Source organism: Apodemus sylvaticus, chromosome 6 (assembly GCF_947179515.1).
Source record: "Apodemus sylvaticus chromosome 6, mApoSyl1.1, whole genome shotgun sequence".
Lineage (NCBI taxonomy): Eukaryota > Metazoa > Chordata > Mammalia > Rodentia > Muridae > Apodemus > Apodemus sylvaticus.
In genome coordinates this window covers 4,232,658-4,245,843 of record NC_067477.1, presented here as the reverse complement: position 1 = coordinate 4,245,843, position 13,186 = coordinate 4,232,658, and the positions used below count along the sequence as shown (strand labels likewise).

Sequence of the window (13,186 nt, the reverse complement as noted above, 5' to 3'; positions counted from 1 at the left end):
ACTGGATACTTAAACAGGACCCAGCATTTTTCTGTATACAGGAAATGCACCTCAGTATTAAAGAAAAACACTACCTCAGAGTAAAGGGCTGGAAAACAATTTTCCAAGCAAATGGCCTGAGTTAACGTGCTGTAATACTTATGCTAATATCGGATAAAATTGACTTTCAACCAAAATCATCAAAAAAGATCAGACTCATCAACAGAAAAATCTATCAAGAAGAAATCTTAATTTTGAACATCTATGCTACAAATGCAAGATGCATTTCTTCATTCCTAAAAGAAACTTTACTAAAACTCAAAGCACACATTGCACCTTCCACAATAATTGTGGGAGACTTCAACATCCCACTCTCATCAATGAACAGATCAGGGAAACACAAAATAAACAGAAACACAATGAAACTAACAGAAGTCATGGACCAAAGATTTAACAAATATCTATAGAACATTTTATCCTAAATCAAAAGAATATGTCTTCTTCTCAGCACCTCATAGTACCTTCTCAATTAAAGACCATATAATCAGTCACAACACAGTCCTCAACAAATACAAGAAGTTTGAAATAATCCCATGTCTCTTATCACATCGCTACAAATTAAGCGTGCTCTTCAATAGTAACAAGAACAACAGAAAGCCCACATATATGTACAAGCTGAACAATTTCATACTCAAGATTAACTTGGTCAAGGTTGAAATAAAGAAAGAAATTAATGCCTTTTTCAATTTCATGAAAATGAAGGTGCAACATACTGAAACTTATGGTACACAATGAAAGCAGTGATAAGAGGAAATCTAATAGCTCTGAGCACCTCCAAAAAGAAACTGGAGAGAACATACACTAGCAGCACACATGAAAGCTCTAGAACAAAATGAAGAAAATATACCCCAGAGGAGGAGACAGCAGAAAATAATCAAACTCAGGGCTGAAATCAACCAAGTAGAACTGAAAAGAACTATACAAAGAATCAACAAAACCAGGAGCCAGTTATTTAAGAAAATCAACAAGATAGATAAACCCTTAGCCAGATTAACCAAAGGGCACAAAGACATCATCCAAATTAACAAGATCAGGAATGAAAAGTGAGACATCACAACAGAAACTTAAGAAATACAAAGAAATTATCAGATCCTACTACAAAAGCCAATACTCAACACATCTGGAAAATCTGGATGAAATGGTCAATTTTCTAGACAGATGCCAAATCCCAAAGTTAAATCAGGATCAGATAAACCATCCTCACAGTCGCATAACACCTAAAGAAATAGAAGTTCTTAAAAGTCTCCCAAGCAAAAAAAGGCCCAAGAACAGATGGGTTTAGTGCAGAATGCATTCTGATCTTCAAAGACCTAATACTAATAGTCTTCAAGCTATTCCACAAAATAGAAAGAGAAGGAACACTACCTAACTCATTCTATGAAGCTACAGTTGTGCTGATGCCAAAACCTCACAAAGACCTAACAAAGAAAGAGAACTTCAGACCAATTTCCCTGATGAATTTTAATGAAAAATACTCAATAAAATTCTTACTTACCAAATCCAAGAACACCTCAAAACTTTCATGTGCCATGATAAAGTAGGCTTCATCCCAGGGATGCAGGGATGGTTCAATATACAACAAAGTCAGGGATGGTTCACTAGATAAACAAACTCAAAGAAAAACACCACGTGGCCATTTCATTAGATGTTGAAAAGGCATTAGACAAAATTCAACATGTCTTCATGTTAAAAGTCTTGGAAAGATCAGGAATTCAAGACTCATACCTAAACACAACTCAATTAGCATGAATAAAACCCTTTTGCCTATTTTGGGAAAATTTACCACTACACTACCATCTTTGCCATTTATGAGACCCTTTATAATTTGCAGTATATCCAAGCCAAGTGCCTCTGCTTATCTTCTCTCCCTCTTCCAAAACTTTCAGCTCCACATTCAACTCTTCTCTCTCCTCTCTCCCTCTCCCAAGACCTTCTTCTTCTCCTCCTCATCCTCTCTTTCTCTCTTTCTCACCTAAATGAAGGTGAGAAACTAACCAGTTTCTAGAATGAACTAACCAGTGCATTCTAGAACTCCCAGGGCCTAAACCACCAACGAAAGAATACACATGGAGGGACTGAAGGCTCTAGCTGCATATGTAGCAGAGGATGGCCTTGTTAGTTATCAAAGGGAAGAGAGGCCCTTGGTCCTGAAAAGGCTAGATGTCCGGGTATAGGAGAATGGCAGTACAAGGAAGAGGGAGTGTGTGGGTTGATGAACAGGGGGAGGAGGAGAGCTTAGGGAAATTTCAGAGGGGAAAACAAGAAAGTGGAATATCATTTGAAATGTAAATAAAGAAAATATCTAATAAAAATGAATAAATAAAAAATAAAAGCAAACCAATGAGAATACAGAGAGAGAGAGAGAGAGAGAGAGAGAGAGAGAGAGAGAGAGACTGAGAGAGGGAGTAAGAGACAAAGACAGAGACAGAGACAGAGAGACTATGACAGAGAAAATGAGAGAGGCTAAAACCCACACATTTTACTTATGTATTTCACTACACCTTAAAATTATGCATAAGACAAGTGCCTTCTCCTTAAATGCTTTTAGGCCTGGTTTCTGATTATACTTTGGACAATTTAAACAAAGACATGAGACCTAAATTATGGGCATGAGAGCATATAGAAAAGTTACACAACAAATATATTATCAGAAGTATTTATTTGTTGAATTTTTAAAGTTCTCTTTTTTCTATTTCTATTGAAAATACGTTTTTTCCTGCAATATACTCTGAATACTAATTTCCCTTTCCCAATACCTCCCAATCTTATCCCAGCTTGATTCTGTTTCTTTATTTAATTAGAAAACAAAAAGTATGTGAATGTAATAAAAGAGAAAAGCAAAGATAGGTAAAAGAAAAGCAAAAAAATGGAAGTAGGACAAAAGAAACAAAAGAAAAGTCACCAAAAACAATCATAAGAAGCACATGTTGATGTAGAGACACGCGTTCACAAATACTCTACAACAAAGTTGAGCAACAGAACTATGAGAGTTGATGTTGTATCAGAATATGTCCATGTTCTAAAAAGGCTAGTGACTGTAAGGATGACTACTGAGTCTTGGAAGGAAGTGAATACTGCATCAAACACCTACATATAATCTCAGAACCTGCATAATTTAACAGGTAGATAGAATGTGATGGTAAAGGAGTTTGATGAAATGTGATTTAGTAACATTTTGACCAACCTATTCGCATGCCTGTGCATTCTGATATAAATATTCATCACCTTCTAAGAGACTGGAATTTCTGCTGGAACACATGGCAAGAGATAGTAACAGACCTGAGATCACTTAAGACTATGAGGAAGTGTTTGCCCAGATTTTGATTATTTGGATTTTATAAGTCAAACTCATATTATACTTTATTCCAAACAATTTAAAAGAGTACTGATCTCTCAGGATCTAGTAATATTTTTATCATACATCACCATACATTTCCACTTTAATTGTTTTACAGAATAAGAATCATGTCAATGGAGGTGATCACTGGTGAAGAGATTGGGAATCCTCAGCTAGCATCACTTTAATCATAGATGGACATTTAAAAGGTGACAAAGGCACTAGAGGACTGTGAGGAGGAGGCAATAAATGGACATTCAAAATTACAATTTCTGAGAAAGTCTGAAGACTTCGGTCAATCTTTCAGTCATCTCATTCTTAGGGCAGCTTCCTTCCCCTCCAGGGTTTATGACCCACTCAGGATGTGATGACAACACTGTGTCTTGCACAGTCATAGACAGCAGAGTCCTCAGATGTCAGGCTGCTGAGTTGCATGTAGGCTGTGCTGGAGGATGTGTCTTCAGTCAGTGTGGCCTTGCCCTTGAATTTCTCATTGTAGTTAGTACCACCATCTGCAGGGTAAATATATCCAATCTACTAAAGGCCATGTCCAGGACTCTGCTTTACCCAGTGCACCCAGTCACTGGTGACGGTGTAGCCAGAAGCCTTGCAGGACAACTTCACTATAACCCCAGGCCCCACCAGCTCATCTCCAGATTGTTGCAGCTGGACCTGCAATTGGACACCTGTGGAGAAAAGACAGAGTGGATGTCATTGTTACCTCAGGTCCTGTCTCCTCTTCAGATCTGGAACTGATGAGCCCCTTACCTGCAGTTACTGACAGGAGTAAGAGAAAGACCCAGCTCCATTCCATGGCTAGAGTCAGTGTTTTCAGTGACTGTGGAGAGGACAGTGATCATAGCTTGTTTTCATGGTATGATGATCCCTGTATTAACTCACATAGTCTGAAGTAATTTGGATATTCATAAGCAGGTACTTCTTATGTAAGAACCTAGTCCAGCAGAAGAACTGGAGAGGAAGAATTGAAAAGGCACATGGATCAGGTAGCAGAGTGCTCAGGTCCAAGTCCTAATCCTCTTTGAGGAAGTGCATCATACACTTTCCCTGAACCCAGGTCACATATCATGGAAGCAACATCAGGGGACAAGCACTCAATAAATTTTTGGCCTGAGTCTATTGCTCCACTTTGGGACACGGTCAACACATGAATTTACAGATGGTGCTTTGAGATCATGATCATGATAGTAATGATGATGATGATGATGATGATGAATTTGATTTTGATGGTACATTCCAAAAATTGGTAAGTTTTATGTATTAGAAACTTCTTTCAGATAAATGCAAGTAATATTTGCCTTTCCCACAGGTCATATACTTCAAAATTCACTAAAATGAATAAAAGTAAATATGGTTAAATATTTATACATCAAGAATTTTACAGCATTATAATGATTAACTCAATTATAGATATAAGCTATCAATGTCTAAACAAAGAATTTTATCACTAACACGTGTGTGTGTGTGTGTGTGTGTGTGTGTGTGTGTGTGTGTGTGTGTGTTTGATGAGAAATGAATGAGAAATTTACATTGCTTTTGGAAAAATGGATGCAACTGGATATAACTGTATTAATTAAGACAATCTAAAAAAATCACAGATGTTAAATGGAGATAAAATTTCTTGTCCTTTAACCCCATTCTCTGTATCTTACATTCTTTTCCATGTTTTATGATTCTTGGGTGAGAAGCTGGCATCATTGAATCAACTGCTGATGGATACTCTATCAATAATTCTCAACACTCTGAATGTCTGCATCAGTCTTTACACATAACACATATGATCCTCTGTGACCAAGGCTCAGACATTATACAGGGTATAAACATAAATATTTATAAGACAGATTGACAACATGATCATTAGCAATACAAATGAGGTCTACTAGGGCCTATATCATCTCTAAACAGGGGCTTTAATCACACTTACCTGGGATGTAGACTTTCCTATGAAAATTGGCCAGAGGAGGAAATTCTCAGCCAGCCATCGAACTGAGCACAAGGTCCCCAATGGATGATATAGAGAATGGACCAAAGAAACTGAAGTGGTTTGCAGCACCATAGAAGAAACAATAAGAACCACCCATTACCCGCCCCCCGAGAGCTCCCAGGGACTAAACCATCAACCAAAGAGTACACTTGGAGCTACTCATGGTGCCAGACACATTGGAAGCAGAGGAAAATCTTCTTGGACACCAAATGGGGGACATGCCCTTGGTCCTGGAAAGACTTGATGCTGTAGTGTAGACGAATACCAGGACAGGGAAGCAGGAGTGGGTTGATTGGGGAAGGGGAGATGGCTTATGGGATTTTCAAGGGAGGGGGGAACCAGGAAAGGGAACAACATTTGAAGTGTAAATAAATAACAGACATAATTTTAAAAAATAAAGTATGGCCTACACAAAAAAAGAATGTCTGACAGTAGGGAGAGGGAACTTGTAGAGCCTATCTCCAGCAGGAAGACAGGGCTTCAAATGAGGGAGAAGAGGGCTATCGCACAGTCATAGGTCTGACCCATAATTGTACCTGTCTGAACAAATTTCAGGGATGGAAATGGAGAGGAGCTCAGGGAAAAGAAGGTCCAGAGAAAGGCTCAAACTAGGATCCAGGGGAAGGGGAGGTCCCATGGCTTGACACTATTACTGAGGATATGTAGTGCTCACAAAAAGGGACTAACATGACAGCACTCCAGAAGACCCAGCAAGCAGCTGAAAGAGTCAGACGCAGATATTTGCACCCAACTGAAGGACAGAATCAGCTGACCCCTATAGTTGAATTATGGAAGGGTGAATGAAGTTGAGCGTCACCCTGTAGGAGGACCAGCAGTCTCAACTAATCTGGACCCCTGGGATCTCTCAAACACTGACCACCAAACAAACAGCATACACTAGCAGACATGAGGACCCTAGCACACATACAATAGAGGATTGCAAGGTCTGTGCTTATTCAGAGATGATGCTCCTAACCTTCAAGAGCCCGGAAGCCCCAGAAAGTTTAGAGGTCAGGTGGGGTTGGGGTAGAGACATCCATGTGGAGACAGGAGGAGGGGAGGAGGTTTGAGATGTGGAACAGTCGGAGGGTGGACAGGGGTTGTCAGAGGGGGGATAAAATATGGAGTGTATAAAAATAATAAAAAAAACATTGTGTAAAAAAGAAAAAGAAAATTTTATCCATGTAACTTCAATGTGTACAGAGTTCTACTGAAGAGAGAAATTACTCTAGTTAACCTGGGGATGATGGTTTATGCATCAGTGATTTTAAGTTGTGCCAATATTACTATAATGTCTCTCTTGAAACCAGGTTCCTCCTTGCTGGCAGTTGGAGCCAGCTCTTGCAGTTCCCATTTCTAAAAAAATTAATGACATCCCCATGGAGGGAACAATGGTGTCAACAGGCCAGACCCCTGGAGCTCCCAGGACTGGACCACCAACCAAAGAATACACATGGAGCTACCCATGGCACTGGTCACATATTGCCAGAGGATGGTCTTGTTGGACATCAGTGGAAGGAGAGGCCCTAGGGCCTGAGTGTGTTCAGTGCTCCATTGAACCACTACAATGCTAGTGGAGGAGGACAGGAGTGGGTGGGTGAGTGAATAACCACCCTCATAGAGAAGGGGAGGGGTGATGGGAGAGGGGATCCCAAAGGGGAAAATATTTGAAATGTAAATAAAAATATCCAATCATAATGTGCATATTTACCCAAGATCTAAGAAGGAAGATAAAATGCTGTCAAAAAGGAGGGGTGGCCAAACTGAACCTTAACACACTGCATGTTAATTAAAACAAAGAGATAATCTATGGAAAATAAAAATTGTAACAAAAAAAGTAATGATAGTAGACAACAGTCTCTCCTGACATCAGACCACACCTGGGGCAGAGAACATATGTGAAATAGCTGAGTAGCAAGTGTGTACAATTGTAAGCTTAGACCTAAAATTTTGATTGCTTAGATCGGCATGGTAAACTGTGAGGGATGGATTTCCCTCTCAGGTTAACACATCCACCTTGGTGCATGTGCTTGAGGCTTGCCCCACTAAACAAAGTGTAGCCATATTTTTAAAATATTACAACACGATGGTGAGTGACTTCCAAGAATACTCACCAAGGTTCAGATCTATTGGCACCTGATAAATGATGATAAAAATATACTCTCTTTTTCTTTGGAAGGATTTGAGTTGTTTCTTATATACTAGTGAATGACACACATATGTATATATACACAGCACTGATTGGACGCCATATACTGTTAGTTACTGAAATAAAAGTGGTCAGTTAGATGGGAGAGATTTATTGGACGTTCTTAATGGAAACCAGAAGGTTACAGTGGGGTTCAAATGATGCTAATGTATTTCACACATGAATAAAAATGTCAAAGAATAAGCAAACTCATTCTGAAAAATAAAAATAACAATTTTTACATCTGGTTAGAATTTTTGTGTAAATGATTATTTCACACTGCTTATTTCAACCATAATTTCTACTCTTTCATCTCTTGAATATCCTATTTTTCTCTATTATGCTAGACACTCATTTATACACTAGAATGCATTGAAATACATAATTGTATGTAAGAATGTGACATATAAGAGCTACTAATGAGATACTCATATGATCTTTGCAAATAGTCATTAATACAGTTAATATATTGGAAAGTACATATCAATAACAAATCTGTGTCTGAGGAGAACTCTGTAATCATTCTAACCACATTGACTAGTCATGAATGTCTGCATCAATCTTTATACACTGAACACAGAAGCTTCTTGGTCAAGGCTGAGAGCAGCAATAATCTATTTTATAAACATAAGTATTATAAGGCATTTTGACATCTTGAACTTCAACAATATACTGGGGTCAACTATGGCCTCTGTCGTCTCAGGCCATGGGCTTTTGACCTTGTTTATTTGGGAGGAGGTCATTCCTATGCAATAGACAACAACTACAATCAGAAAACACTTGGGCACAGCATAAGAGTCATGTACTAACAGGTACATTTTTCTTGAAGCCTGATATTTAGACTGCAAGGTTAGGCAAAGTATAAAACATCACTGATGTCTTTGTACTTCTTTTAAACTGCATGACATTGTTCTGCACACACACAAAAACCCTTGGTGGCAGGTAGAATATCCTGGTCAGTAGAAGGCTGGTTTCTCTATGTCCTGTACCATAGTCTTTGGCTAACAGGACCCTAAATATATGTAGCAGATGTGCATTTCAGTCTTAGTGTAGGTCCCCAATAGAGTGCAACTGTACATAAAGATGTTGCCTTCCTGTGGATGCTGTTCCCCTAACTTGTCTGCCTTGTCTGGTTGCACTGGGAAGAATGTGCCTAGTAATTCAGAGGCTTGATGTGCCAAGATAGGGGTATACCCAGTGAAGGGAGGCCTCCACCCTCTCAAAGGAGAAGGGGATAGGGGAGAAAATGGGTGAGAGGAGGACCAGAAAGATGCAAAGTGAATAAATTACTTAATGAATGAAAAGTCCCAGAAATTTAATGTTCCAATTTGTCTTCAGTGAGATGACAATAAACAAGAATATTAATGATAAGATTAATTAGACAATGATAATTTGTTAATGATAATTAAGATTATTTGATGTAAGTGTAAACTAGTGTAGTGACTTTGGAAATCAGTTTGAGAATGTCACCAAAAATAGTAAACAAAACTGTGTAGTGCCATATTTATACATTCATGTACTCAAATGATGCTATACACTATTACAGAGACACTTGCCCATACATATTTATTGCTGATCCAATCACAGCATCTGGAAAATTGAATCCACCTAGATTTGTAACAAAAGACAAACAGATATTGACAATGTGGGATGTATAGACAGTGGAACACTTCTCATAGTAAAACATGAATTACAAAATCTAAAATTTGTGAATGGACCTGGAAAAAGATGTGCAGAATGGGGTCACCTGAGTCCACATGACAAGTGCTTCAAGTTTTCTTCATGCAATTTACTAATTTGAATATTTTGTGTGCTGAATTTGTAGAAGTCGAAAGAATAATGCATATAATATATATACTCACATACACATATCTTTACATATATATGCATATATGTATATATATAAACATATACATATGTATATATGTGTAAAGATATATATATATATGTTTAGGTACAAGGTGCAATTTTACAGTTTTATTTTGTGCTTGTGTGTATGTATGTGTTTCTTAATTATTGATATGTTTTCAATCCCTCTTTAATTTTGTTCCATTTTGTCCATTCTACAGAAAGAATGAAAGCTGTGTAGTTCAGTTTAAGATGAAAGAGCTGTCATAAGTTTGGGGAGGGAATCAGTGATGTAAATACATTTTATGATTTTTTTAAAAAATATTTTTTAAAAATAATTAAATAAAAAAAAATACATGAATCTTTGGAGAGTTTAGTGAAGAATCTTCACTGTGTTTAAACACAAAATCATTATATCTCAATCACAAGTCAATAGTGCGATTTTCCTCAGTAATTTGTTTGTGAACTAAATAACATTTGCAGATTTGATAAAAAAAAAAAAAGCAAATAAATTGTTCTTCTGTCTCTGACCAAAAAAACTCCTTAAAAAAATAGAAAAAGAAAAAAGAAAAGGAGCCAAAAATGGAAATCACAGAGGATACAGAGTTCATTCAACCCTAAAACTTCTGTCTACTGGGATTCTTAGCCCCATCTACCCCCTGCTGGTCCTCAACTCACCTGCAAGTAGATTTCTTATGGCTTAACCTGATGGTGTCCAGTCTGGCTTGAGCAGTAACATATAACTACAACTCCATTGCTGAGAAGGCACAGCTAAATGGAGCAATGGCTCTTGTTTACCTATAGAAGATGGCTGATATCTCAGAGACTGAATTAAAGTTGTTTCTACATTATCATCAATGATCCTCTCGAAGCCTACTCTCTCCTTATGGCAGTTGGATCTGTCTCTAGCAGGTCCCATTTTTAATGAGGTGTTAACAGGAGAGATCAGGGTTATTTCTTGCCTTTATCAGGCTATAGTTGGGCAGAGCACTGAGGACAAAAAAAATCAACAGTGAGTCTTAAGGGAAGATGCATCTCCCCACGTATCCATGTGTGCATTCCTAGGACAATCACATACAGGAGTCAACAGGAAGAAGAGGAACTAGAATAGCACTCATGAAAAGTTAACAATTCAAAAAATTCACATTGAGAAGGAAATAAAAATCAAGCAAATGTACTGTGCAACTCAATCTGTTTACCATACTGCATTCCCATGCTTGTAATGAGATGGGATGAGAGAAGAAATTTCGTTTATAGGAACCTAATGGGTGGAGAATATATGTGCTTAGAAAACTTTACTTCTATCTGTGTAACTTTCCAATCCAGTTTTCTCTTATTTCTAGGCAGGGCATGTGCTTGTAAAGCTTTCAGAATTGATGTTTTGCTAATGAAGGACAGAATACGGAATGTTATCCCAGGGATGAGAAAAACCAATAGCATTGTGTAGGGATATGTGATCATGTATATTTAAATATCAGAAGTATAACTACTCATAATAAAACAACAATACACACTACATGAATACAGAATATTCAAGTATATTATGCTCTAACTTGCTGTTGGATGCCCACCTAATATTTCAGGATAAAAAGAGGAAGAAAAAGTTGAACGCATGTTCTCTCTTCCATAATTAGTCAGAATCCATGTGAAGTCCTGTGAATTTTCAGTTCACAGGGCAGTGTCCTCAGGGCATCAGTGACTGCTTACTATAGAGGAACAATTATCCCTACAATCCAGAGTGCTAGACAGTTGTATCTTGGCATTTCAGAACCCCGGATATGCTGGGTAATGTGTATAATGCTGAATTTCATATGACAGAATATTGGATGTTGATGGTTCACATAGATTGCAATGCATAGGATTTCATGCCTACTTAAGTAATATAATTAAATAGTAACTTAGACATCCTCCTCTTATAATCCATACACATATGAGTTCATTCTCCTACGTTCAACTAATATGAGGATCATAATACTTGCTGATCTGACGCAATGACTGTGCAGAAGCTTTCCTTGAATAAATGGACATATTGATGTATATCATTTTTCTATTATTTTATTAATTTGTATTGTTTTTCCCTTGTCCTCTGCTTGGGCTCTCTTATCATTAATCACTCACCCATAGCAGTTCCTTTTAGACCTGTCTATATTTGATGATTATGAACACCACTTAAAGGACTGGCACCATTTTCACTATTCCAAGTCCCTTTGCAGATAGGCTTGCATCTGGAAAGTGACTCACATCTCACTTTGATTCAATCAAAGATTGATACACCATGGTATCCTCAGTGGTCAGATATATAAGATGCAGGAACAGCCACTTTAAACATGTTTTGGTGAATCTCTGGATGTTCACTCTGTTACTTACCTCTGAAGAAAGTAACTGACAAATTCTGCAGAACATACATCGGGATTAATGTCCTGAACCACCATTTGGAACTGCTAATCACTCCACAGCAAATCACTGAGGATCACTGTCACACTTTGTCTCAAAAACTGTAAAGATGGTCTTGTTGCTAGTGTGCTGTAGCAATCATTTGATTACAGAGCAGGATATTGGGGATGAGTAAGACTATGAGTTTGGAATCAGTAATCATTGCATAATCACTGAAACTCCCACCTCGAATTCCATGAAATGACCAGAGAAAACTAAAAATAATTGTTGAGGGTATGTCAACAAACCCAGATGGTAGTGGCTAATAGCTTTTATCCCAAGATTGGGGAGGTAGGAACATGTGAATCTCTGAGTTCAAGTCTATCCTTGTCTATAGAGATAAGTTCAAGGGCAATCAGTGCTGTACAAAGAAACTGTTTTGGATAAACAAAGCAAAACAAAACAGTTCTTTAGCAGGAATGTTGCTCATATCCTCACAATTAGATATTGATTGAGTATGTGATCAAACACTTCTTCCAAGTTATTGACTCAACTATGATAGGTAAATGGCTCACATTGACACTACCATGGGTATAAGAACATAGTTTTACTCTGCTACACTAGCTCTAAATAGAAAGACCAAGATTTATATTTATTAATTATACTTTTAAGTCTTATCATACTCTTGTTCCCAAATAGTCTCATATCTTAAATTAATCAATCTATGTCAATCTTGTATTCTGACAAATGGTATGTCAATTACTTCTCCTTCAGTCCTGGCCTGCTTCTTCCTTTTCATGTGGCTGGTGACATCTGTTCCTGTCCTGATGATATCATGAAGGACAAGGAGTTATAAGGTAATGGAAACTTATCTTTCTTGTTAGTAACAGAGATTTGTTTGGCTGTTGCTATACTTGATTATGTGTGAAAAGGAACATTGCCCTAAGAAGACTCTGCAGTGTCTGAGAAAATGTCTGAGCAGTGAAACATGCAATGTTCTCCAGAGATTCTTTCCTGATTTTCAGTTCAGGAAGACAGAAATGATAAGAGATGTGTCAACAGAACAATTGACAACTGACCAGAAATTACTGGAAACTTTCCAACCAGGTTGTGCATGAACATGCCAGAAAGAAACAAACATGTTTTGTCTTTTCATGGTGTTTTCATTTAGGGAAAACTAAGAGGTACATGAGATTTAGGGCCTTTGCCCAGTTTGTTTAACTTAAATGACCTTTGTTGATTGAAAATATCTTATAAACAATATATTCTAATTGCACTTTTCTTCTCCCCAACTTTTCTTAGATCCTCATTCCTTTGCTACCAACCCAACTTCATGCCCTTTATTTTTCTCACTCTTTAACCAAAAACAAGCAAAAAGGTAAAACAAGACTCACTTTCT

The 13,186-nt window shown here is 37.6% G+C and overlaps 2 gene segments (V, D, J or C); both read right to left on the bottom strand.

Moving 5' to 3' along the window:
* LOC127686811 (Ig heavy chain V region 108A-like) overlaps nt 1–13,186 on the bottom strand; it is a 111,185-nt gene that overhangs the window by 90,229 nt on the left and 7,770 nt on the right.
* LOC127687759 (Ig heavy chain V region VH558 A1/A4-like) lies at nt 3,734–4,204 on the bottom strand. The segment is given in 2 exon segments: nt 3,734–4,062; nt 4,145–4,204. Coding segments are annotated over 2 exon segments (375 nt in total).